The 26,016-nt window shown below is 53.3% G+C and overlaps 2 protein-coding genes across 2 annotated transcripts in view; both read right to left on the reverse strand.

Annotated features, from left to right (window-relative positions):
• Nucleotides 1-19,160, reverse strand: part of NRN1L (neuritin 1 like) — a 30,030-nt gene extending 10,870 nt beyond the window's left edge. Inside the window, exon 1 of the mRNA XM_065416316.1 lies at nucleotides 19,100-19,160. Coding sequence (XP_065272388.1) covers nucleotides 19,100-19,160 — 61 coding nt within the window. The remainder of the gene's footprint in view (nucleotides 1-19,099) is intronic.
• A 4,180-nt stretch (nucleotides 19,161-23,340) lies between these two features.
• EDC4 (enhancer of mRNA decapping 4) overlaps nucleotides 23,341-26,016 on the reverse strand; it is a 53,895-nt gene continuing 51,219 nt past the window's right edge. Inside the window, exons 28-29 of the mRNA XM_065416362.1 lie at nucleotides 25,805-25,968; nucleotides 23,341-24,299 (exon numbers count right to left, since the gene is read on the reverse strand). Of these exons, the coding sequence (XP_065272434.1) occupies nucleotides 24,107-24,299; nucleotides 25,805-25,968 (357 nt within the window). The 3' untranslated portion in view covers nucleotides 23,341-24,106. The remainder of the gene's footprint in view (nucleotides 24,300-25,804; nucleotides 25,969-26,016) is intronic.

Raw genomic sequence — 26,016 nt, forward strand, 5'->3', positions numbered from 1 at the left:
GGGGCTCCCACAGTGGCACCTAGGCCGTGCCCACTTCCAGGTAGCAGCGTGGAGAGGGGGACAGGGATTCCCAGAGCCTGAGGGCTAGCCTCTCCCACACCGGCTCTCTACACAGTAACCCCAGCGGTGTCCCTTTAACAGCAGGCAGAGCCCCCCCCATCACGGCCAGATGCAGCGCGGGAGAATCAGGGTGGGATGTGGTGGCTGGCAGGCAGCCTCCCCATGGTGAAGGCGGCAGGAGGCGCTCAGTGGGGAGTCGCTCTCTGCACATCCCCCTGCAGCAAGCAAGGCAGGAGAGCGAGCAGGCAGCCCCAGGGTAAGGCTCGCCGGCCCTGCGCTTGCTTTGGAGCTCTGCGCCGACGAGAAGGAAGCTGATGAATATTTTAAGGATGCTGGCCTGATTGAGCCTGATCAAACACATCAATAGCCACCCCCGCAGCCCAGCTCCTCCACACGGGCAGGGCTGCCGAGAGCAGCCGGGCTGGAGTCCCCAGAGCCCGCTGGGAAGCGAGCACAGGGGAACTGGCCAGAGAAGAGGGCAGAAAGCAGTTCATTAGCTGGGGGATGCGGCCAGCCCCTGCTTTGGGAACAGGCTGCATGTTCCTCTGGGGCAGTCTGCCAGGGAGGCACTAGGGGTCAGGCTGGCAGCTTGCCAGCGGGCCACCCATGTAAAATCAGATCCACGTCCCCACAACCTTAATATTTGCTTAGGCTCCTCTGCTGGCGCTAGCCGGCTGGTGGCCGGGGCTGCCTGTCAGTCATTCAGCTCTGCCCATGCACCTGTGACTAGCCAGAGCAGACTGGGGAGGCCAGGGTCCATATGTCCCCCCCCATAGGGCTGCACTGCAGCTTGCCCCGCAGCCCGGGGTCACCAATGAGCTCAGACACTCCTATGGGGCTGGGCACCGGGCCAGCCCATCAGGGTGATCACCCTGGCTGCCAGCTTGGGCTGGGCTCTTTTGCGTTCGACCACTTGGGGACAGCAAATATTTTCCAGCAAAACGCCAGGGGCCGGCCCTGCTGGCCACCCAGGACACCCCCCAAGCCTCCCCACGAACTCATCTGACACGGGTCACGAACAGACTCCAGGTCTCCCGACTCCCACTCCGGTGCTGTAACCATTTGCCCACGCTCCCTTTCCAGCCTGGCTGCCTGCAGCCCACGTGCCTAGCGTCTGAGCCAGGCAGGACCCCTGGGACCATCCAGCCCGGCCCCCTGGGTAACGCCTGCTAACTAGAGCAGAACTTTCCGAAAGAGATCCGGCCCTGATTCCATAACGGCCACTGACGCCAATGCACCACTGCTCAAAGTCAGCCCGACTTCCAGTGTCCGTGTTACACCCTGGTCTGCTCCCCACACTGAGCTCCAGCTCCCAGCGCCCCTGCAGGTGCCCCCCGCCCCTCCCCAAGAGGGCACACAGGCCCTTCCAGGAAGCGGCTGGGCTGGCAGCTCTCACAGATGCACTTCCTCAGTTCCTCAGCCAAGCCAGCGCCTTGCGTCAAACCCTCCTGGGGCTCAGGGCAGCATGTAAACAGGGCCTTGCATCAGCGGCCTCTGGGGGGCCGGCAATGACACAGCATGTGCTCTGCTCGGGCATCTAGGGCCATGCTCCCCTCCGCCATTCTTTGCATCGGTCACGGCTGAGGATGTGAGGAAGATTCTCAAACCTGAGCCATTCTTTCTGGCTGACAAATCTAAGGAACCGTCCCAGATTGAGGGGTCATTAGAGGAGGTTTTGGAACAAATTGATGAACTAAACCAGGGATCGGCAACCTTTCAGAAGTGGTGTGCCGAGTCTTCATTTATTCACTCTAATTTAAGGTGTCACGTGCCAGTAATACATTTTAACCTTTTTAGAAGGTCTCTTTCTATAAGTCTATAATATAGAACTAAACTGTTGTTGTATGTAAAGTAAATATGGTTTTTAAAATGTTTAAGAATCTTCATTTAAAATTAAATTAAAATGCAGAGTCCCCCCCCCCCCCGGACCGGTGGCCAGGACCCAGGCAGTGTGAGTGCCACTGAAAATCAGCTCGCATGCCGCCTTTGGCATGTGTGCCATAGGTTGCCTACCCCTGAACTAAACAGTGATAAGTCACCAGGACCAGATGGTATTCACTCAAGAGTTCTGAAGGAACCCAAACGTGAAACTGCAGAACTACTAACTGTAGTCTGTAACCTGTCACTTAAATCAGCTTCTGTACCAGAGGACTGGAGAATAGCTAACGTGACACCAACTTTTACAAAAGGCTCCAGAGGTGATCCCAGCAATTACAGGCTGGTAAACCGAATTTCAGTACCAGGGAAATTGGTTGAAACTATAGTAAAGAAAGAATTATCAGACACACAGATGAACACGATTTGCTGGAGAAGAGTCAACATGTTTTTTTGCAAAGGGAAATCATGCCTCACCAATCTACTAGAATTCTTTGAGGGGATCAAACTTGTGGACGAGGGGGATCCAATGGATATCATGTACATAGATTTTCAAAAAGCCTTTGATAAGGTCCCTCACCCTCTTAAGCAAAGTAAGCTGTCATGGGATAAGAGGGAAGATCCTTGCATGGATCATTAACTGGTTAAAAAATGATAGGAAACAAAGGGTAGGAATAAATGGTCTGTTTTCAGAATGGAGAGAGGTAAATAGTGGTGTCCCCCGGGGGTCTGTACTGGGACCAGTCCTATTCAACATATTCATCAATGATCTGGAAAAAGGGGTGAACAGTGAGGCAAAGTTTGCAGATGATACAAAACTACTCAAGATAACATAAGTCGAAAGCTGACTGCAAAGAGTTACAAAGGGATCTCACAAGACTAGCTGACTGGGCAACAAAATGGCAGATGAAATTCAATGTTGATAAATGCAAAGTAATGCACATTGGAAAACATAATCCCAACTATACATATAAAATGATGGGATCTAAATTAGCTGTTACCACTCAAGAAAGATCTTGGAGTCATCATGGATAGTTCTCTGAAAACATCCACTCAATGTGCAGCGGCAGCCAAAAAAGCAAACAGAATGTTAGGAACCATTAGGAAAAGGATAGATAATAAGACAGAAAATATCATAATGCCACTGTATAAATCCACAGTATGCCCACACCTTGAATACTGCGTGCAGATGTGGTCGCCCCATCTCAAAAAAAGATACATTGGAATTGGAATTGGTATAGAAAAGGGCAACAAAAATGATTAGGGGTATGGAACTGCTTCCACATGAGGAGAGATTAATAAGACTGGGACTTTTAAGCTTGGAAAAGACTAAGGGGGGATATGATAGAGGTCTATAAAATCATGACTGGTGTGGAGAAAGTAAATAAGGAAGTGTTATTTACTCCTTCTCATAACACAACACAAGAACTAGAGGTCACCAAATGAAATTAATAGCTAGCAGGCTTAAAAGAAACAAAGGGAAGTATTTCTTCGCACAGTGCACAGTCAACCTGTGGAACTCATTGCCAGGGGATGGTGTGAAGGCCAAGACTATAACAGGGTTCAAAAAAGAACAGATAAAGGCAGATAAATTCATGGAGGATAGGTCCATCAATGGCTATTAGCCAGAATGGGCAAGGATGGTGTCCCCAGCCTCTGTTTGCCAGAAGCTGGGAATGGGCAACAGGGGATGGATCACTTGTTGATTCCCTGTTCTGTTCATTCCCTCGGGGCACCTGGCACCGGCCGCTGTCAGAAGACAGGATACTGGGCTAGATGGACCTTTGGTCTGACCCAGTGTGGCCGTTCTTATGTTCACTCTCACCCCACAGCAGCTGGGAGTGGAGGGCCTGGCTTAGGGGAAGCAAGGCAGAGACCCTTGAGCAGCTCAGCCAAACAGCAGTAAGGGGCAGTAAGCACGGCTGTGAAAGGTGCTAGTGCCACAGAGGGACAGGCCTGGTGCCAGGGCACAGGGCTAGGAGCCAGGGCAGGCTAGGGAAGGTCCAGAGCCAATAGCAGCGGCTATTTCCCAGCTGGGAGAGAGAAACACCACGGTTTTGGCACTGCCTCACGGGAGGGGTAGGAGCCGCGCCACACTCCAGAAGAGGAACAATCCTACACTAGCCCCTGGGAAAGGCTTGATGGGACCCAACGAGCCCGTCCACTCCAAGTTCTCGCTTGGCCTGGGCATCAGCCCTGGAGGTGCCCGCTGCATGGGGCTAGGAGCCCTGGGAGGCAGGAATCCAGGCTAAGGGCAGCTGGCAGCCCAGGCTTGGCTCTGGGGAGGTTTCCAGGGGGCACAACGGGAGCTGCCCTCTGTCTAGCACCCTTTGATATCCCAGCCATTGGACGCGGCTGACCCTGCCCACGCTGGCAGACCAGCGGATCCCAGCAGCGCTTGGAGTAGGGGTGGGGGCAGCTGTGCTCCCCCCCCCCCCCCTCAGGCAAAGGCAGCCCAGGGGGTTCGTGGCAGAAACAGCGTCAGCCGGGGAAATGATTCACCCACCAGCTCAGCCAGCAGGGGCGAATCCTTCAGGGAACCGACAGGCTGATGCGCCCAGGGCCGAAACCCGCCCGGCCCACAGCACCTGTGCAAGGGGAGGGGGCAGGTGAGCTACAGCTGGCACCTTGCGCGGCAGAGTCAATGCAGAGCCCCCTGCCGGGCGCACCCACCCTGGGAGTGTGGCTGGGGGTGGGCATCCGCTAGATGAGACAGCGTGCTGAGAGTAACGCCCCTGCGCCCCGCCCGGCCGGGCAGCACACCCCCCCACTCACGGGCCTCGCCCGGCAGCGCCCAAGTGCCACTTTTAAATGTCACACGTGCATGGCTTGGCGGCAGGTCAATTAGCCAGAATATTTCCACGGCCCCTTGGCTCGGAAGAGCTTGGAACATCTCTGGGGTGCCAGCAGCAGCCGTGCTCCATGGTGGCTGTACAGCCCAGGGCCCCTGCCAGAGGGGACCTCACCCCATCACGGAGCCAGCTGGAGCCCCCTGCAGCGTGAGGGAGAGTTCCTTAGCTAGCCAGGACACTCACGTGGCTGCGTTTTCAGGCCTCAGGTGCTGGGCGCCCTGGGTCCCCTCTCCGCCCCACTCGGAAAACCTGCACCAGAGGCAGATCAGAGGCCCACTCAGCTGTGCTCTGCTGTCCCCACCCACACCGTCCCCCGATTCCCTGCTCAGCGGGGCCCTGGGATCCCTTCCCAGCCAGCAGCATTCAACACGGTCAATACCCCAGCTGTGAACCCACCTGGGAAGTACGTTAACCTGAAAGTGGCGGGGAGGGGCTGCAGTTTTATGAAACTTAAAGTGACTTTTCCAAACAGCACAGACTGGCCCCTGCAGGTTTAGCAGTAAGCAGAGTCAGCTCCCGATTCGTCCTCCTGAGAGGAAAGGACTCGGGGTCTCCCGTTGCAGGGCTTCCTCCCACCGCTGTTGGAACGGAAAGCAAAGTCTCGGGGCCTTCCTCCACAAAGCACTTGGCAGAGCGGGAATCGCCCGCCACTGCTAGCCACCTCGGGGCAGAGCAGACAAAGCCGGCCCCGCAGTTTCAGGCAGGAAAGGAGGAGGAATGTAGGGAGGCAGAATGGAATCAATCCAACTGGACCGTGGCCAGGATACTGGATTAACACCTGGACTCTTAAGTGCCTGCGGATTTATAACAATCTCACAGCTCCTCCAAGACCCCCTCCCACTGTAGAACAGCGCCTCCTAGAGCTGCAATGGGGCACAAAGGGCAGCACTGAATCAGCTACACCAGTGCCTGCCGCTGTCCTTCGCTCTCCAAGCCGAGGACTGACCTCTGAGCGATGCAAAGACCAAAGGGGGTGAACAGAGAACCCAAAGGGCCTAGCGGGTGCCTACAGAGAGTTGTGGAATGTTTTCTCCAGCGTGGCACTGTCCCGGTCTGGGACACAGAGTTCCCAGAGGCCAGGCACAAACGTTCCACAGCCACCAGCGGCTCACACCTGCTGTACCACCGGGATCACGTTCCTGGCCTGCCATTACCCGCAGTGCGTATGGAGGCACCCAGATCTGGCTGAGCCCACCCCAGTGGCAGTGGGATGCCGGAGCGTCCCCTTTCATCGGCGGCCAGGGAAGGGATGGGGGTGGGGATCTGGTTCGAGAAGAGGGGAAAAGCTGCCATGAAGTACCATCAGGGTAACTAACGAGAGGACAGCAGGGGCCTGTCACATGGCACTGCCCCGGGAGGGCTGAGAGCTGCGGACGATGCTGTCACTTCCATCGCATGCCCCCGGACCCTCCTGGGGAGAGTGAACAGACACCCAGCAAAAGGGCACTCGTGCAGGAACAGGGTCCCAGGTCACCTGCAAGTGGATGGCAGGTGGCACGGAAATCCACACCGGGATTTCACTGCCAGATGGAGCGCGCCCTCTGCACACTCCTGGGGGAAGGAGAGGAGTTGAAGGCAGCTCCTCCAGCCCGGCAGAGATCCTGGAGAAGCACCCAGCTCTGAGGCGACAGCACGCCTACGTTCTGCCCTGCGGCTGTGCTGAATGAACGGCTGGGCTCGGCTACCAGAAGCAGACACTCAAAGCACAGGCAGGGGCTGTTAAAGGAGCTGGGGAAGTAGGGGAGCGTCTGTAACCTACAGGGCAGGTCCGAGGTGGGAAGCCCTAGAGAACTGGATCCTTGATCACCACACCCCTCCTCTGCTTTCCCCATCCTGTCTGGGCTGGGCTGAGAGGGGCAGTGACCTCCCAGCCCCGCAGCCCCCCTCCCTGGGGCCGTCCTGAGCACCCAGCGGGAACGTTCCCTGCAGCGGGGCCTGGAGCACTGACTGCTGAGCAGGTCCAGCCCTGCCAGATGCCAGCCTAAGCCAGAGGAGACAGGGCCCTGCAAAGCCGGAGCGAAGCCCCTCCCCTGGCCTTGCCGTTAATTAGGCAAATGGGAGCCAAATATCACTCCAAGGACTCACCACTCGACCAGCCTTGGGATGAGCCTGCCCAGCTGTCACGAGAGCCCCCGAGCCAGGCCTGCGCCCCCTGCTCCCAGCCGGGACCCCAGACACGCGCCCAGTTCCAAGTGGGACTACTGCCCATGGACACGTGGGAGGAATCTGCTGTGCGGGGGAAGGGGGAGCTAGCAGCGGATGAACCCCAGCCTAGGCCACGCTCAGACGTGGCTCGGAGAGGTTCATCTCCCAGGTGCGCTCCGTGGCACAGCTCTGCCCCACTCCTCTCCCGGGGCTGGCGGGGGAGGCCAGAGGGTGACTGGGCCACAGGAAATTCCCAGACAGACGCACAGATGGTGGCAGGACGGAGAGTCCTCATCGGGGACGCATGGCACAACCTCACTTACCCTCACCCGGGCCCTGGCAAACCCGCCATGCCGAGCGAAGCTTCTGACCTTCAAAGCGGCCAACCGGGCTACGGGCTGGAGATGCCCAGGCAGACACGCAAACCGCCTTACCCGTGTCCTCGTGCGACACCAGAGGGGCCCAGAATGAAAACAGCTGCCGCTGATTCTTCGAGACTTTTTCCAGGTTCTCACGGTGTGAGCAGCCCTCCAGAGTATTGCCTCGACTAGACCTGGCATCTGAAAGGCTGAACACTAGGGACGGGGCGTATTTCATTTGGTGAATGGAAATGAACTATCGGAAGAGTTCAAAGGGAAGTGATGAGAAAAGCCAGGGGCTCGAGGTGCCTCCTGGTAAGAAGTGAATTACAGAACTGCTGGGAAGCCTAGAGGGGAAGGGGCGGGCGGAGCCATTGGAGGGAGAGGCAAGTGCAGGGAATCACCTGGCTGTTGGAAAGTGGGGGGCAGTGGGGGGCAGAGAGTGGAGTTGTGAACCACAAGAGGGGTTTGGTTTGTTAGGGTCTGGAAGGTGGCCAGGAATCTGACAGTGCCGTTCTACACAAACCTGGCTGGACAGTCACTCGCTGGCCTTCGGCACCAAGTTCACCAGGGAGCTATTTCATCCGAACCGCAGTCAGTGTGAATGCTGCGATCAAACAGCCAATCAGCATCTAGTGATTACCAAGAATGTATCAGCCTCAGCCTGGCTGAAGTCGAAGGGAGTGGTAGGAAACAGAGGACGAAATAGACCGAGCCAGTGAGAGCAGCTCATTCCTAGAAGGCAAAATGTGGTCACCTCCAGGAGTCACCATGGAGCAGGAGTGAAAGGATCCACGCTCACCCCAGTCTGCTAAAATTAGGCTTTTTGGCTCCTCCAAGATCAAATGTGCCTTGGACTGAATCTTTGCTACTGAAGTGAAAACAGAATATGGATGAGTTTGATGACCCTGCAAGTGAGATTTTCAAGGCCGTCATCAAAACGTGTCCCTGAGACGTTGGCATTTGCTCCAAGCCTTCAAGTAGCTCTCCAGCATCAGTGTATTTCAGGAGGTCTGTGCGCTTTTCACCCCCAAAATGGCAGAGATCAATTGGCGGCTGCGCGGGCAAAAGTGAAAACAAAGATTTGAACTGGATGACACAGTTGGGGCCTTTTATTCTAAAAGCAACTTTAAAGCAGCACCCAAAGAGCGAGACAGAGAAACGCCTCAAGCACTCTGTCCTGAACATCCTCCTCCGGCACCTCTGCACTCACTACTCAATGCTGTGAGAAACTGGGGGGAAAATTAAAAGCAAACTGAAAGAATCAACATTGCCATTAATGCACAAGGGCTGGCTGAAGCTGGGAAGTGACGCAATGACGGCTACTGGCATCCCATGCAGAGAAAACGACATTCCTACGTAACGCTGTTGATTCTGCAACTGAAAACATGCTGACGATACCAGTCAGGAATGCAGAGAACAGTCTGGCCGTGAAGCCTTTGCCGTTTGCTCAGATGGTGAAAATAAAGCAAGAGACGTAAACCCTTCATGGGCAGACATCCGGGGGCTCACCACCCTGCTTAAACCTCACTGAGAAAGCAACAACTGCTGGCCGTCCTAAAAGTGCATTGTGAGAGGTCAAGGGGAGTCTGAAGTCACCATCAGCCTTATGGTTGGTTGACTGAAAAGGTGGCGGGCTGGATGCCCCAGCTTCCCAAAGAGGCTTGCTGGACCTCTCCGGAAGACTATCTCCACCTGCGTCCAGGCGTCTCCATCAGCAGGTCACACTGAACATGAGGGTGATGCTGATCCAGACAGCTGAGAGAAAGCTAATGCTGTGCCAATATTAGGTCTGACATCGATCCTGGTCAGCTGATATGGGACTTGATTAATATAGAATGAAAGGAGGGTGATATAATTAGTGCCAATCAACATGGATTTATGGAAAATAGATCCTGCCAAATTAACTTGATATTTCTCTTATGACATTAGAAGTTTGGTTGACAAAGGCAATAGGGTTGGTGTAATATATTTAGAGAAGGTGTTTGACTTGATACTATATGACATTCTGATTAAACTAGACCGATATAAAATTCACATGGCCCACATTAAATGGATTAAAATCTGGCTGACTGATCGGTCTCAAACTGTAACTGTAAATGGGGAATCGTCATCGAGCGGGTGTGCTTCCAGTGGGGTGTGCTTCCAGTGGGGTCTTGCCCCTATGCGACTTAACATTTTTATCACTGATAATGTTTGCAGATGACACAAACATTGGGGGAGTGGGAAATAATGAAGAGGACAGGTCCCGGATACAGAGCATTCTGGATCACTGGGTAAACTGAGCACAAGCAAACAATGCGCATTTTAATATGGCTAAATGTAAACGTACATCTAGGAACAAAGAATGTCAGCCAGATCTGACAGAGATGTGGGGGTGGATAATCAGCTGAATGTGAGCCCCAGTGCGACGCTCTGGCCAAAAGAGCAAATGCCACCCTGGGATGCATCAGCAGGATACAGAGGTAGAGCTGTTATTTACCTCTGTATCTGGCATTGGTATGACTGCAGCTGGAACCCTGTGTCCAGCTCTGGTGCCGAACACCTGAAGAAGGATGTTGATAAACTGAAGAGGGTTCAGAGAAGAGCCATGGAAATAATTAAAGGATTGAAAAACCTGCCCTAGAGGGATAGACTCAAGGAGCTCCATCTTTTTAGCTTAACAAAGACATGGAGTGACTCGATCACAGTTTTATGTACCCACTTGGGGAATAAAGATTTAATCAAGGGCTCTTCAGTCTAGCAGAGAACGGTCTAACACGAGCCAAAGGCTGGAAGTTGAAGCTAGACAAATTCACACTGGAGAGAAGGTGTCAGTTTTTAATGGTGAGAGTAATTAACCACTGGAACAATTTACCAGGGGTCGTGGTGGATTCTCCAGCACTGACAATTTTAAAATCAAGCTTGGATGTTTCTCTAAAGGATCTGCTCTAGGAATGATTGTGGGCAGGTCTCTGGCCTGGGCTCTACAGGAGGTCAGACTAGCTGATCACAATGGTCCCTGCTGGCCTTGGAATCTCTGAATCTATAAAAACCAAGGACCGGACAGAGAGGCACTAGAGTCACAAAAGGAACTGAGGGAGGTTTCAGAGGGACAGGGCAGATCACGAGCTGCTACAGCCACTGTGGAAAACTGACTCCATCTAACTACCAATAAAGACCAGGAGCCACACAAGGGGAGAAACCAAAAAGTGACTGAGAAAAGCTGTGGTATCTTTCCCTTGCTTAACCCACCTGAATGAGCCCAAACACAAGGGGCACCGGGGAACCCAGAACAGGAAGAAGAGGCTGAAACTCTGCTCAGTTCCTTCCGTGTCCCCAGCATTTACAGGGAAAGATCCAGGTTTGCACCCGCACCCGTCCACGCAGCCCACTGCGTCAGAACCAGGGCCGGCTCTAGGCACCAGCAAAACAAGCTGGTGCTTGGGGCGGCACATTTTTAGGGGCGGCATGGCCGGCGCCAGAATGCCGCCCCTAAAAATGTGCCGCGGCCGCCCTAGCTCACCTCCGCTGCTGCTGCCTGGGAGGGAGGGGGAGATCCCGAGCGGCCGCGGCGCACGAAACAGCTGTTTCACGCGCCGCTGCTCCCCCTCCCTCCCAGGCTTGAGAGCCTAGGAGGGAGGGGGAGACTCTGAGTGGCCGTGGCACGGGCGCCGCTTCTCCCCCTCCCTCCTAGCCTTGAGAGCCTGGGGGGAGGAGGCAGGGCTGGGGATTTGGGGAAGGGGCGGAGTTGAGGCAGGGCCGGGGGTGGGGTAATTAAAAAACGGGGGGGGGGGGGCGGCCAAAATTGTTTTTGCTTTGGGCGGCAAAAATCCTAGAGCCGGCCCTGGTCAGAAGGCAGCAGAGCATGGAAGTAGAGTCATGGGAAGCAGCACCAAAAGTCCATCCAGAATTGTTTGAGGTTTTAGCCCTGACCCTTCCTCTCCAGCCAGCTTAGAGTCAACGGAGCAGCTTTGAGCACATCCAGACCGGCTCAGTCTCAACTTCCTAACCGGTGGGATGCTGGCAAAGGCATTAAGGTGGGAAAGCTGGCAGCACCTTAGCGCAGGTACAAGAGAATGGGAGGAGGACTAACCAGTAGCAGCTGGGGACTTGCAGGGTCTTGACCTTTCCAAGGCGGATGACAGGTGCCTTTCAGTCTCTGAGGAATAAGCCTGCTTAGAACGTGGCTCGCAGCCTGGGTGCCGGGTTTCAGCCCCGAGACACTTCTGGGGGGCGGTTCTGGGTTCTCCCTCACCCAATTAAAACAGGTTGGGGAAAGTCACAGCAAACCTGATGGGAAAGGGGGAATGGAGCTGTGCACTGGGGTGGGGTGATCAGGAGGGGAAAGGGAGATGGGGCAGTGAACGGGGGGGGGGGGGGGGGGGGAGGTCAGGAGAGGGAGCGGTGCTGACTTTTCCCTCTACAACAAAATCGCAATGGAAAATCTGCTCAGAGTTCAGGTGACCAAAGCCAGGTTTTGACAGCGCCCCAGGGAGCTGGATTCAGAAAAAGCTACCAAAGCTGAGCTGGGTCCCCGTGGGCACCACAGCTCGCTGCCCTGCAGCGAGGCACAGGCTGGGCTATTGAGATCTTGGCGCTCCGTGAGCAAGACACTTAAACAAGCCACAAAAACAGAGTCCCCCTGCAAACCGTCACTAGCTGCTTCCCCTCATCTCTGCTGTCCTGGGGACCGGCCAGCCCCGAACCCCACCTGCCCTACCCGTGTCCCATTCACGAAGAACCCCTAATGCTGCCACGCTTCTCTTCTCCCAAGCAAAGCCAAGCCCTGGATGATTCCCAGAGGAAGGAAAGCTCCAGCAAAGTCCTGCCTCATTCAGCACAAAGTCAGCGACCCAGGGGCACAGACCCCCACCCCCCCCACCCCACTGCATGGGGCCTTTCCACAGGCGCAGAGGGGGAAATCACACATTGGCTCCCAACAAGTGTTGTTTTTATTCATCTAAACAATCACACACACACCCCCACAAAGAAAAAGATCAGGAGCATGCGGAGATCTTTCCGCAGGGGGTGTGAAGTTGTCCTAGCCAGCCCTCGTCTCCACATGGCTGAACAGAACGGTTCAGCCCTGGGCCCCAGAAAGGCTGCTGGGGCGCAAGGCCAGGACGGGGACAAAGGAAGCCAGGCGCATGAGATCTGGAGCCCGGGGGCTCCGGTAGAGGGCTCAGGAGCCGGCTGCGTGTTCGGTCCGGGGAGCTGCCTCAGGGCAGGCAGGGCCCGAATGAGGCACAGACCAGGACACACCTCAGCAGAAGCAGCATATTTGTCAGAAATCCCAAGCCACTGCCATGCCCTAGGCGTGGGGCTCACACTGGTTAACCCTCACGCCAAGGCAGCCATCTTGTCCTGCCCCATGACCGGACGTCAGCACATCCTCTGCTCCTGCCTCTCTCCTTTGCCTGCAAACTGACCCCAAACCCAGTCGGCACCGGGTCTGCCCCATAGCCACGTCCCTGTTGAGGGCGGGAAAGCTCCTCCTCAGCAAGCCGCTGGGCGGCCCAGGGGTGCTCTCCTGGACATGCAAAACAAACCAGACTGCACGCTAGACTCTCCGCCTGCCCTGGGGTAACTCAATCTTAGCTCTACCCTGGCCCACAAAGGAGACTCCGCAGAGCAAAACAGCTCAGGCCTTTCACACTTCCAGAGAACATTGGTGGCCAAGTGGCCATCTTCCCTCGATGCTCGGGAAGGTGACTTCTCTCACCCAGGCCAGCCAGCTGGCCCCAAGCCTCTCAGGGAAAGCTCGGGAGTTTTCACCCACCTTGTGTTTAAAGGAGTCTCAGGAAATCACGACTTGCATGGGAAGGGCATGAAGCAAAAGGCACTGGGGTGGAGAGTGGCCACATGCCCTAGGGAAAGCGACCAGGAGATTACTGGTCGTCAGAACTCTCGTTTGGACCAAGCTACAGCAGTGTGCCTGGACAGCACAGCGACGGGAGCGCGAGGGAGCAGACGGCTGGGAGGGGGGTTCAGGGAGATGATCCCAAGGCCAGAAGGGACCATTGTGATCTAGTCTTACCTCACGTACAGCACAGGCCAGAAATCATCTGGCTGCCCCAAAATCATCCCTAGAGCAGATCCTTTAGAGAAACAGCCCATATTGATGGGGAAATTGTCACCGATGGAGAATCCACCACGGCCCTTGGTAAGTTGTTCCAATAGTTAATTACTCTCACCATTAAAAATGTACCTTCTTTCCAGGCTGAATGTGTCTAGCTTCAACTTCCAGCCATTGGATCGTGTTAGACCTTCCTCTGCTGGACTGAAGAGCCAGTATTAACTATTGGCTCCCCGTGTAGGTACTTACAAACTGGGATCAAGTCACTTCTCTTTGCTAAGCTAGATAGATGGAGTTCCTTGACTATCATGACAAGGCAGGTTTCTGATCCTTTCATCATCTCATGGCTCTTCTCTGACCCCTCTCCAATTTATCAACCTCCTTCTTCAGCTGTTTGGCACCAGAACGGGACACAGAATTCTAGCAGCGGTCGCACCAGTGCCAAACACAGAGGTAAAATCTCCTCTCTGCTCCCCCTCAGCCATCCCATTTATCCATCCCACGGTCACATTAGTCCTTTCGGCCACAGGGTCACACTTGGAGCACATGTTCAGCTGATCATCCACCACAACCCCCAAATGTTTTTCAAAAAGTCACTACTTCCCAGGATAGACTTCCCCATTCTGTAAATATGGCTACATTCTTTGATCCTAAATGTATAAATTTACATTTAGCCATATGAATATCTCATTGAAAGGTGACAGGCCCAGAAAGAGTTAATTAACTCACGGACTGACCTGACCTAAGGCCGAACCTTAAGGACTGGTTAGGAAGATAGGTAAATGAATAGAGCTTTGAAATGCAAGTCTGCATTGTTAGAGATAGAAGGGGAGATGTTTGCTCAGGGCCTGTGATGTAAGCAAACAAGTCTCATCTATTGCTATAGTTTTAATTCAAAGATCAAAAAAGGAATATTAACATTTAGGAAGACACTTGAGTGAAATCGTATTATTGTCTCTATGTCTCTTTGAAGGTTGTGGTAACCTGTATCTGAACTGTTTAATGGATAAATTACCCTGTGCTAATTGCCAGGATGTTTGGAAGAAGGAGAGTTAGGCCTATTGTTTTCTCAGGCAGAAAGGCTGCAGGAAATGTATAAGAACCCTAGGACATGATCCTACTTCATCTCAGATCTGCTTTGGGTTTCAAGAGGGGGAAAACCTTAAGCCACAAGGATTGAGATCCCCAGTCACTGACTGGAGCCACCCTGAATATGGACATTGGACTATACCCTATGGGCTATTTCTAAAAGGACTTTTGGCAACTACAAGCTCACCTCTGCTATGTATCTAAACCTCAAGAATTGAATTCAAGTCTGTATGTATATTGATCTTTTAACCAACACACTCTCTCTTTTCTTTTTTAATAAATTTTAGCTTAGTTAATAAGAATTGGCTCTAAGCGTGTATTTTGGGTAAGAGCTAAGTTATAATTGAGCCTGGGTATGTGGCTGATCCTTTAGGATTGGAAGAACCTTTTCTTTTATATGATGAAGTAAGATTTTCAATAATCATCATCATATCTGACAGGTGTGTCTGGACGGAGGCCTGAGGCTGGGCACTTTAAGGGAACTGCGTTGTTTGGACTTCTGAGTAACCAGTGAGGTACTATAGAAGCTGTTTTGTGCTGGCTTGGTAAACCTAAGTATTGGAATATCCACCAGCGTTTGGGGTTTGTCTCCCCCGTTTTGTTTGCAGTTCACCCTGATTGAGTGACCTCAGCTGGCTCCCATGGCAGCACCGTCACACCATATGAAAACACGTTGTTTGCTTGCATCCAGCTTATCAAGCAATCCACATCTCTCTGTATCAGCGACCTGCCCTCTTCATTATTTACCACATCCCCAATTTTTGTGTCATCTGCAAATTTTATCAGTGCTGATTTTATGTTTTCTTCCAGATCATTAATAAACATTTAAAATAGCATAGGGCTAAGAAGTCATCTCTTTAGGATCCTTCTAGAAACACACCCACTTGATGATGATTTCCCATTTACAATTACATTTTGAGACCTTTCAGTCAGCCAGATTTTAATAAAATTAACATGGCCCACATTAAATGTATGTTGTTCTAGTTTTTTAATCAAAAATCCCTTTGCTTCCCTTATCAATTTTCTACAATTCCTAACTTCTGACTTATATTCATTATTATCATCAACTTCCCTTTTCTTGCATTTGTTATATATGATTTTTTCCCCCCATAGCTGTCTTCACTTCCCCTCTAAACCACGTCAGTTTAACGAATATGGTCTTATTCCTTGATTGTGGCTTTTGGGGCATCTAGTAAAGTATTCTTAAACCATTCCCAATGATCATTCACATTTTTTTCTGATTAAATTCTTCCTCTCAGCTGATTTGGCTCATAAATTGTTTTCACCCCTGTAATTTGAGCTTTTTAAAGCACCAAGTATATATTTTATATATATCATTCATCTGGACTTTATTCTATTTGTGCATTATAAATGTGATCAAGTCATGATCACGTGCACCTAAGCTACCATTAATTTTTAGTTCTGTGATCAGTTTCTCTTTATCTGTCAAGAAGAAGGTTACTATAGAATTCCCCTGTGCTGGATGCAACACTTTTTGAGTTAGGAAATTGTCATCTATCATATTTAGAAATTCCAAGGATATTTTAGTACTGGCCGCATGAGACCTCCAGCGTGCGTCACTCAGATCAAAGTGGTCCATGATCATGCAGCATCTTTTCCTACACATTGTAGATAGGTGCGTAAGGAGATGGTCATCCTGCTCCTTAGTGTGTTAAGGGCATCTGCAGCAGACACCAAATACCCCATCTCGTGCTTTATCTGTTAGGACATTGATCCATAAGCATTCAAGGTCATTTTCTTCTGAGTTATCAGTGACTCGGAAACAGGTAATGCCATTTTGGACACAGAGTGCCACTCCCCTTCCCCTTGGCACACTCGATCCTTCCACTGATTTTAATATTCCAATCACGGGACTCATTCCCCCGGGTTACAGCAGTACCAACTAGATCAAAGTTATGCTAATAAATGAGCAATTCCATTTCCTCTTGTTTGTTATCCTGGCTCCCAGCATTGGTGGGAAGGGAGAAATCAACACACAAAGAAACCTGAATACAACCACACCAATAGGAGGCAGAAGCAGGCAATTGTCAAGTCAGGGATTTATTTGTGTTCATGAGTTGGGTGGCCAAGAGCCCGAGGACCCCCTCGAACACACACAAGTTACGTTCCAGCTCACCTGACCATTGCTGAATGAATTAGGACATGCCGTTTGCCTCGGTCTGCAGCTCTGAGATGTTCCCCGTGTCAGGAACCTCGCTGGTAAGTTACCTGGTCCAGCAGAGAGGGCAAACAGAGTGCCAGAGTAGGAGAAGCTGCCCAAGACTCTCCCTGCCCCTTAATCCCGCCCTCCTCCCTAGCTCTGGCCAGGAATGGCCACCTGATAAACGTGGTATTTTTATTTGTATTTTTAATATGCTTACCAGGAATAAGACCTGAATGTCCAACAAATAATCCACCCATAATAAGATCTACTTATCGTCATGCAAAGCAATCTTCCCACAGACCAGACCTGCAGCCTCTCAGGCCTCCTGCATTACGCAGCCCCTTCAGTAGGGCAAAGCAAAGCCTGCCGTTCCTCTCAAAGCAGGGAGAGCGCCCGTCAGGAGCCGACAACATTCCCACTGGGGGAACAATAAATCCATCTCCTTCCCGGGCCAAACTTTACAAAGAGAACCTCCAACAACTAAACTCTGGCCTTTTAGTGGGCCCTTTCCTACAAGCCTCCTCTGGGAATAGGAGCTGGGCCATTGGGGTTACAGGGACCTGTGAAGGAGATTTGGGCCCTTCCCCCCTCTCTGGATAAAGGAGGCCCTGAAATAAACAAGAAATAATGGACAGACGCGAGGTGCACACAGCGGGGAACTGTTGCATCTTTTTACATTAGAAACCCCCCGTTTTCCCGGGAGAAGTGGAAGGCGGACGTCAGAAATACCAAGGAAGGAAAACCAGGTTCATTGAGAGGGGAAGGGATTTTTCATTCAGTCTGTTTTGAGCTTCTTGTTCTGGTTAATGTCCACGTAACCCCAATCCTCAGCCCAACGTTTGGGAGAAAAGCTCTTCGGTTAAAGCCACAACCTCACGCTGCCCCTTCAGTTAAGGGCTGAGAAAGCTCCTTGTCCAGCCCTCCAAGGAAAGTCAGGTGGCCTCTAATTTAGTTGTAGCCAAGTTGGTTCCAGGATATTAGAGACAAGGTGGGGGAGGTAATATCTCTTATTGGACCAACCGCTCTTAGTGTAGCTTGGAAGCTTGTCTCTCTCACCCACTGAAGTTGGTCCAATAAAAGACAGTACCTCGCCCACCTTGTCTCCAACGCAGGAAAAATAACCCATCAAATATCAGCCTTTATTTCTCCATCAGAAAGAAGCAGAAAGGGACAAGCGCAGGTTCCCCATCCAGGGCCACCATGGAAAGGGGCAGTGTCAGGCTAGCCTGGAAGCTCCTAGCGGGGCAGGGACTGTAGGGTGACCAGATGTCCCGATTTTATAGGGACAGTCCCGATTTTTGGGTCTTTTTCTTATATAGGCTTCTATTACCCCCTGCCCCGTCCCGATTTTTCACATTTGCTGTCTGGTCACCCTAAGGGACTGTCCCTTTCCCACTTGGTACAGCGCCTAGCGCAATGGGGTGCTGACCCTTTGGGCCTCTGCTGGCTTCAGAAGTGTAAAGTGTTCTGAAGTCCAAGGGGAAAGTGTTGCTACAAGGCACGTTTCAACCCAGACACTGCAGTGTTGGGCTAGAGGTGTGGTTCTCAACCCGGGGTACACACACCCCTGGGGGTACTCAGCGGGCTTCCAGGGGTACATCAACGCAGCTAGAGATTTGCCTAGTTTTACAACAGTCTCCTTAAAAAGCACTAGCAAAGTCAGTACAAACTAAAATTTCATACAGAGCATGGCTTGTTCATACTGCTCTGTGTACCGCGCACTGCAATGGACCTACAACAGTTCTATTCCAATTGATTTATTGTAGAACTCTAGGGTAGCAATGAGAGAGGCAGCACTTCTCCAGCAAGTGTGGCTGTGACACTTCTGTACTTGTATTTAGGTCTGGTTTTGTGAGCAAGTCGTTTGGAAGCGAGGTGGAACTTGGGGGTCCGCAGGACAAAACAAACTCCTGAAAGGGGGGCAGTCGTCTGGAAAGGATGGGCTAGAGCATGAGCTCCGGGCAGACAACCGAGGGGCCGCCTGCCACTGCCCCAGCTGGGAGAAACCCGCCCGGGGTGCTGGGACTCCAGAGGGGACGGACTATGCTGGGAGGCGGCATCAGACCAGGGTCACCCCCAGCGCCGGGGCGGGGCCGCGGGGGAGCAGAGGGACCTGACCGGGAAGCCCCCAGACCCTAGTTTCTCCGGCGCTAAGAGCAGCGAGCTCCGGAGCCGGACACGAGCCTGGTGCAAAGCCCGGCGCGCTCGGATCCGATCGAAGCGAGGAAATTCCCCGCTCGCAGCCCCCCAGCCCGGCCCGGAGACCCCGCGGGGAGACCCCGTGCGGGCGCTGCCCCGCCGCCCAGTCCTGTGCACCCGGCAGCGGTCCCCCGAGGGGTCCCCCCGGTACGCCCAGCCCAGCCCCGCCGCAGCCGCCTGCTCCCCTCGGGCCGGGGGCTCCCTGCTGCGCCCCGACCCCCAGCCTGAGCGCGGTCAGCCCAGCCCAGCCCCACGCCCGGGGGGCCCCGCCGGAGCCAGCGCCGACCCGGGGACTCACCCACGTGCAGCAACAGCATTGTCCCCAGCCAAGCGGGCAGCTTCCAGCAGCCGCAGCCCATGGTGCCCCGGACCCCGCCCGCCCGCTCCGAGCAACCGGCAGCCTCCACTGAGCGCCCCCGGCGGGTCCCCTCCCCGGGCAAGCCGGAGCGCCCCGCCCCCAGCCGGCCCCTCTCGCCGCCCCGGCCCCGCCCCATGGCACCCACGGGGGGCGTCACATCTTCCGGGCCTTGCCCTGCCCCTCCGCCGCGGGGGGCTGGAGCCCCGGTACCACCTGGACCCTTCGAAACAAGCCCATCTACGCTGGCGGTGAAAGCGCCCCGGGGAAACCGGTTAGAAACAATCCAAGCACCTACCCTGCGCCCCGCTCATCAGCTTCCCCGGGGGCAGCCCAGCCGGAGGCGCTGGCGGGGGTCAGTCCGGCAACTCCTCCCGGCTCGACCTAGCAATTCATCCCAAAGTCCTCCTCTTGTCTGCCGGCCTCCAGGCTGGAGCATCCCGTCTGAACCAGCTTGCCTGAGTTCGGGGGCGGGGAGGGGGTTACAATACAACCGGAGGGAATTTACCTACTCACCCCCCTCTGCTCCCCGGGCCTGGGCCCTGTCCTCTGATCCTCTTCGGTTTTCTATCACCCCCAGGCTCATGCCCCAGCGACAGTTACAGCGCCGGGGTTTTTGTCTATGAAGCAGGGTTCAGGGCAGGCTGGCAGAGTTTACAGAATTGTTCTAGAGCCATTAACAGATAGGCCCCATCAACCAGGGTAATTTACCTAATTACCCCCCACTACTGTTAGCCCCCAGAGGGCTGTGGTCACCCCCCCGCCCCATGGAATTACCTACAATCCCTGGCCCACGATGATCCATAACCGTAATGCAGTGAGCGCTGCCACAGGGAGGATACGGCTTTTGCTTCTATTAAAACTTGACATTCAAGAAAGTGGGTTAAACTTGAGGAGCCTCGACTCTGCTGAGAGGTGAACGTGGGGTTTCTCTAGCATTTTGCTGTCTCACTGCACTTCACAGAGGCTTGAGTCAGATCCTGAGAGCAGGGAAATGAGGCAAGTGGTGCTGGTGGCCAGGGCAGTGGATTACTCTGGCACTTGAACTTCAATCTTCGGAGAAATGAAGCACAGCACCTTCTCCCTCCAGGCACTACTGCAGCGTTCGGGCCTGTGCTGAGCAGGGCAAGCCAGTGCCAGGGCTGTGCAAGTTGTTGCAGAATCGTGCCCCCAAATCTAAGCTTTCATTAAGAAAACAGGAAGTGTCTGGGTGTGGAAGTCATGCTGGGAAGGAAATCAATGCAGCATTTGCTGACCCCCTGAAAAGAGGAGGTGTGAAATGTTCTTATTCCTCTTAAATAAAGGTTAACTCTGAAACTTAAGGATGACAGTGTAAAAGTCAACATTGTTAACTTTTTCACTGCTGATTTTTTTTTTTTTTTTAAAGAGAAACACAGTCAGCTAGTGAGCTTTCTCCAGCTGGTTACTGGCACAGTTACCCACACAATTTAGGGCTCTTTCCTCCCCCTAGGGGTACAATGGCTCTCTAAAAGTTAACGGGACCTTGTCTCAATAAAGGAGCCTTTATCACACAGTAAATATTCTTAAAACATGTATTTATTAGCAATTGAGAATACACATGCCAAGCATCTAATGCTCACCTCTCCCACTAAAGCAGACTGCTGTCTCCCAATGGGCAGTCAGGACTCCGGCTTCCACACAGTCTAGTCATGCAGGAGTTAAAAATCCTAGCAGCTTTGGTCTTGAGCTGTATCCCAGTGTAAAGGTCCAATGAGCTTGTTTCCTGACCCTCATTACATAGTTAAAATGAAGATTTCGCTTATCTATGTCATAACCAATTATTTGACTCAAAGCATAGCTATGCAAAACACTAAGCAATTATTTTCACTACACAAAGATGCACATGCCTAAGACCACCTACTCATTAGCTTTTGTTGATTTCAAAATTAGCAAAATCTTTTCAAGGTCTACTTATCTTTACGCTTCATTAGTGCGATACACTTGCAACAGCAAAACCTTTTGCTTTTTATTATCAAGAAGAAGCTGCAGACACTCAAGGCTCCCATTCTCGTGACTTCGTGAATATCTATCTATCCCTGTTAGCAATGCCGCAGCTGCTACATTTCTATCTGTCTGCCTACATCAAGGCCGAATTCTCCTGTGTAGTTTTTGTTTTCAATTTATGGTGGCTAAACGTAGAAGATGGCCGCAGGTTACGCTAAGGTGGCTGTGGGTCATGTCAAGTCCAGGCCTCTCGTTACAACTCAGGGACTTACAAGTTCAAACCCACCCTTCTTTCCCCTTCCTTGTTAGATGAATGAAATTTGCAAATGAAGCACAAGTTAAGAGGAACTCAGCAAAGAAGTTAGTTCATATCTGTACTGTGAGGGACCTCCAGTAGCAGGAATGCCAACAAAGCTCTTGGAGATGAGCTCAGTCCAACAGCTAACAGTGCCCACTCTCTGTGGGGCTGCATGGGACGGGGTTTTAACAAGAGTCCCCAGAGCCCATCCTGCCCTCTCTGCAGCCTGGAAGAGGATACCCCCACAGCAACGCTCACCCTTCAGAAAGAAAAGGACACTGACAAATTTAAGAGACTCCAACAAAGGAGGGCACAGCTGATAAAAGGATTAGAGGGTATCAGCTAGGAAGAGATTAAGGGGACAGACTGTGCAAACCATGCAGGGGAGGGGGGAAAGACCAGACCAGTCAGACTGGCGGTTATTGTAGGGACCTGAGCAGTAGTAACAGACTAACTCCAAGGCAGGCGACCTGGCTGGAAGGGGGCATTGGAGTCCCATTACCACAGCTGTTCAAGGCTGCTCTGGGTTTTGATCCTGCTGGCCAGCCCATTCTGGCTCCGGGGATTGGAGTGACTAGGCCGCAGCTCTTCGTGCGTTCTGTGTACAGCCAGCTGGGAGCCCAAGGTTTCCTGCGCAGTATTTTAATCCTTAAAGCCTTTTTGATTTATCGAGCTGCAAGAACCCCCCGAGCGGCAGCCCCATCTAGGCTGCCCTGGAGCAGCTGGAAGGCTGTTGCCAGGCCTGCCCCAGCTGATTGCCGTTGGGGAAGATCTGACCCCCGCATTCCCCACAGCCAGCAGGAGTCTTCCACATGCAGAGATTGTCACTGCATGGGGGGATGGGGCAGCTCCCACTGCGCTCACCTGCAGTGGGGCTGGCTCCATGTCTCCAGGCACAGCTTCAGGATTCACATTGTGCACGAACTTCTCTTGCTTCCAATTCCTACCAAGTGTTGCAGGTTTCTGCCACGCAGCAATGCTCCCGTCAGCTTGACCAGGAAGAGCGGCAGCATCGAGGCTGGGTTTAGCTGCCACACGCTAGCCAAGCCGGGCTGGATTCTCCTCATGGAGCTGCAGAGCAACCCGGTCAGATCGCTGTGTTCTGGCTGGCCAGAGCGAGCCAGGAGGCATCCCACGCCTGCAGCTGGCTATGGGGTGCGTTCGGGCGGAGGCAGGGTGCAGGACACAGATGTTCACCCTCAGGTGGGTCATGAAATTATTACTCAGGCCTGGTCTACACTAAAAACTAGGTCGACCTAGCTAGGTCACTCAGGGGTGTGAAAAATTCACACCCTGGAGCAGCTTAGTTAAACCGACCTAATCCCTAGTGTAGACGCCACGCTATTGATGGAAGAATTCTCACTGACCTAGCTACTGCCTCTCGGGGAGGTGGATTAACTACACTGACTCTCCCGCCCACTGGCACAGGTAGTGTCTACACTGAAACGCTGCAGCTCTGCGGCTTCAAGTGTAGACGAGCCCCAAGGCTGATGAACTGCTCTTCCGCGGCTGTAGGGGCCGGACGGAGACACAGCCCTGCCCCAGAGGGTGCTCCTGGACCCAGCCACTGCTCCTGAGCACAGGGCAGCGTCAGAGCAGCCAAGCTCTAAATGACAGTGACACAGCTGGTATCAGGCACTTCACAGACCGCAATCAATGGGCCACCTCCTTGGAGCAAGTCTTATCCCCATTGCACCAGTGGCTTTGATCAGGCAGGTCAAAGCTAGTTGAACAGCAAGTTGGAGGCAGAGCCAGGAAGAGAACCCAGGAGTCCTGACCCCCGTTCCCACACTGCAGCCACTAGATCCCACTGCCTCCCAAGACTCCAGCTGCAGCTCTCCTTAAGAGTCCCTCCCCCCAACGGGAGCAGCTGTCCCGAGACGCCGTGCAAAGGGAAGAGAACAGAGGCAGCGCCAGCAGCTCGGTTTTTCTCCAAAAGTTGTTTATTGATCGTTTCTTAATGTTATCCAAAAAAGAAAGATTCAAATTTTAGATAAAAAGAAAAAAAAACGTGTGTAAAATCTGAACTGAAGAAAAGGTCTGATCCGTGGACATGTTCCAGCACACAGGAGGGGCTCACAACATGATGCTCCCTGACCAACCTGCCCCGCTTGGCTCGCCCTTCAGAACCGATGCAGGAGATGTGCACACACTGCCCCCTGCTGGTGCCTGACCCGCCCTGCATGGGGGACTAGCCAGGCTTCTTGCTGCTAGGCCAGTGCCACTGTGGGAACCAAGGGGCTAACAGAAACCATTTCCCCCCTATCTGGCTGGGAAGGATTCTGTGGGCTCCTGGACTTCAGCCTGGGGCCCCCTCCCGGGAGTGAGGAATGCGTGCCCAGCTCACAGCCCCATCCCCACACCCCTCTCCTCCACTCCTGGGAGCAAACGCCCAACTCAAGGGGGAAGCAATGGAATGGCCGTGCTGTCGTGTGACAGGTGGTGGTGACTCAGGGACGGACGGGGGTGGGTGCCGAGAGGCCCAGCACTCCCAGAAGAGGCTGTTTAAGAAAATAAGCCAAGTGAGCGTGGAGTGATTATTTGGGGCTATACACAGCTGGCGTTAGCCTTAGCGACACCACACATTTACCTGGCAAGAGCTCTTAACACAAGCCACACGGGGTTAGTAACTACTGGCTCTGCAGGGCGGGCTCCCGTGCAGCAACCCGCAGGGCAGCCGGGCGCCGTTAGGTCATGCTGGGGGTGACCAGGCCCTGAAGCATGATCATGAGGCGGCGGGCCGGCTTGCTCAGGGTGTTGTGGGGCTCCGCCTGCAGGAACTGGAAGAGCTTCTGCCGCACCTGGTTCATGACCGACCCCATGTGGTCTCGGGTGATGGGGTCGCTGTGGTCCAGGTGCATCACGGCCTCCTCCAGGTAGCTGAGGGGAGAAAGGAAAGCCCAAGGTTATCTCTCCACTTAGTGTGCAGCCCCAGCCAGGGAACGTGCAGGTGCCTCCTGTCTCACCTGCCCCGGCTCAGGTAGCTAGCTCCTGATTTGCCTCTTAGCAAGGAGTCCGAGGCTGCCCCCCCACTTCAGCACACGGGGCAGCCGGCAGACAGCTCCCAGCGTGCCATGTGCAGCATGGTCGCTCGGACTCACGGGCTAGAACTCTGCCTGGGCTGCACTTTGTGCCGGGTCTATAAAGCACAAGGGGTTTCTTCAGTGGTGGTTTTCACTGCATGAAGCAGAATGAGAGATTTATTTGGCACTGGGGCAACATGTGACCTACCCAGTTCTCAAGCCCCCCAAAATAGGCAGCAGGATGATCATCAAATCTGAGCATATGGCAGGAAATCACCTTGACCCAGACAGCAATTTAATGTGTCCTCCCATAGAGCCAACTTAGGACTGGTGGGGGAATCAAAGGCTAGATCTCCCTTTTCAAAGTCCCTCTATCGAGTCCTAGGGGAATTTGCCTTTCCAGGCTTCCAGACAGTTCTGTTGCCCTTCTCAAGCTCTTTTATTTCAGAGGCCATGTGCCCTGCTGCTCTGCAATCATGGAATCAGCTCCTCTCTGCTCCAGGATCTCTGCTGTCCTAGTAGAGAGCTGCGTCTCCTGCCCTCCTGGCTGTGAGGGAAACCTTCACCCTGTGCAGCCTAAGAGCCAGTTCCCACCCCTGAGAGTCACTGCTTCAGGCTAAGTGGGACGTTGACTCTGAAACCTAAAGATGTCAGTTTTACATGAAAGTGTTAACGACTTCACTGCGGAGCACTTTAGTAAAAACACCCACAGTCCCAAACTGCTATCTACCAACCCTCCCTCCAACAACTTCCGCCAGGCACCATCGGCACATGGAAATTAAAGCTCACAGGGCAGCGTAAAGTTATATTAACTATCAAATATAATATAATAGAATATTCTATTCTATGAAATCAGCCCAGATGAACTGCGCTGGCTGTCCTGTTCATTAGTGGATTCAGTTCAACAGACACCTCCACATTTTCATATCTCTGAACCTCCAGTGAAGTGCCCCAGAATCCAGGAGCCTGGCCTGGAGACTGCCAAGCCAGGGCTAAGCCCATTGTCCCATGGTGTGACCAGAACTGAGCACAGGACTCCAGGGGAGGGCACATCACTGGCTTAGAGCCACACTCAGCCAACAGCCCAGCTCAGCACTTAGGACAGTGGTGATGGAAGCTAAAGCAAACTCTATGGCTGAGTGGCCGTTATTTTTCACTGTGTCCGTGCTCTGAGCAGAGCCTCTCACTGAGCCGTCCACAATGACGCTCTGGTCTTTTCCTGAGCTGAGAAGCCAGGAACACGCCTGAGGAGTTCGAGTTGTTCCTCAGAACGAGCATTGCCTGGTACGTGTCTACAACCGACACACGCTGGCATTCCTGTCGCTGGGGTGGGGCAGGGCGAAGCTCCGGAACGACACTCACTTCAGTTTCAGTTCGGTGCGGGTGCCCAGATCCGAGGAGAGCTGCTGAATGAGAGACAGGAGGACGGGCTGGGAGAGCGGACATGGGTGCTGTCCAAACACCTGCTGAGGATCCACCGTCTCACAGACGTATAGGACCAGGTTCAGATCAGCTGCCGTGAGAGCCTACGGGAGACATGTATTTAGAGATGTTGGGGTGGAGGGGGACTGAGG

This window comes from Emys orbicularis, chromosome 14 (genome assembly GCF_028017835.1).
Source record: "Emys orbicularis isolate rEmyOrb1 chromosome 14, rEmyOrb1.hap1, whole genome shotgun sequence".
Lineage (NCBI taxonomy): Eukaryota > Metazoa > Chordata > Testudines > Emydidae > Emys > Emys orbicularis.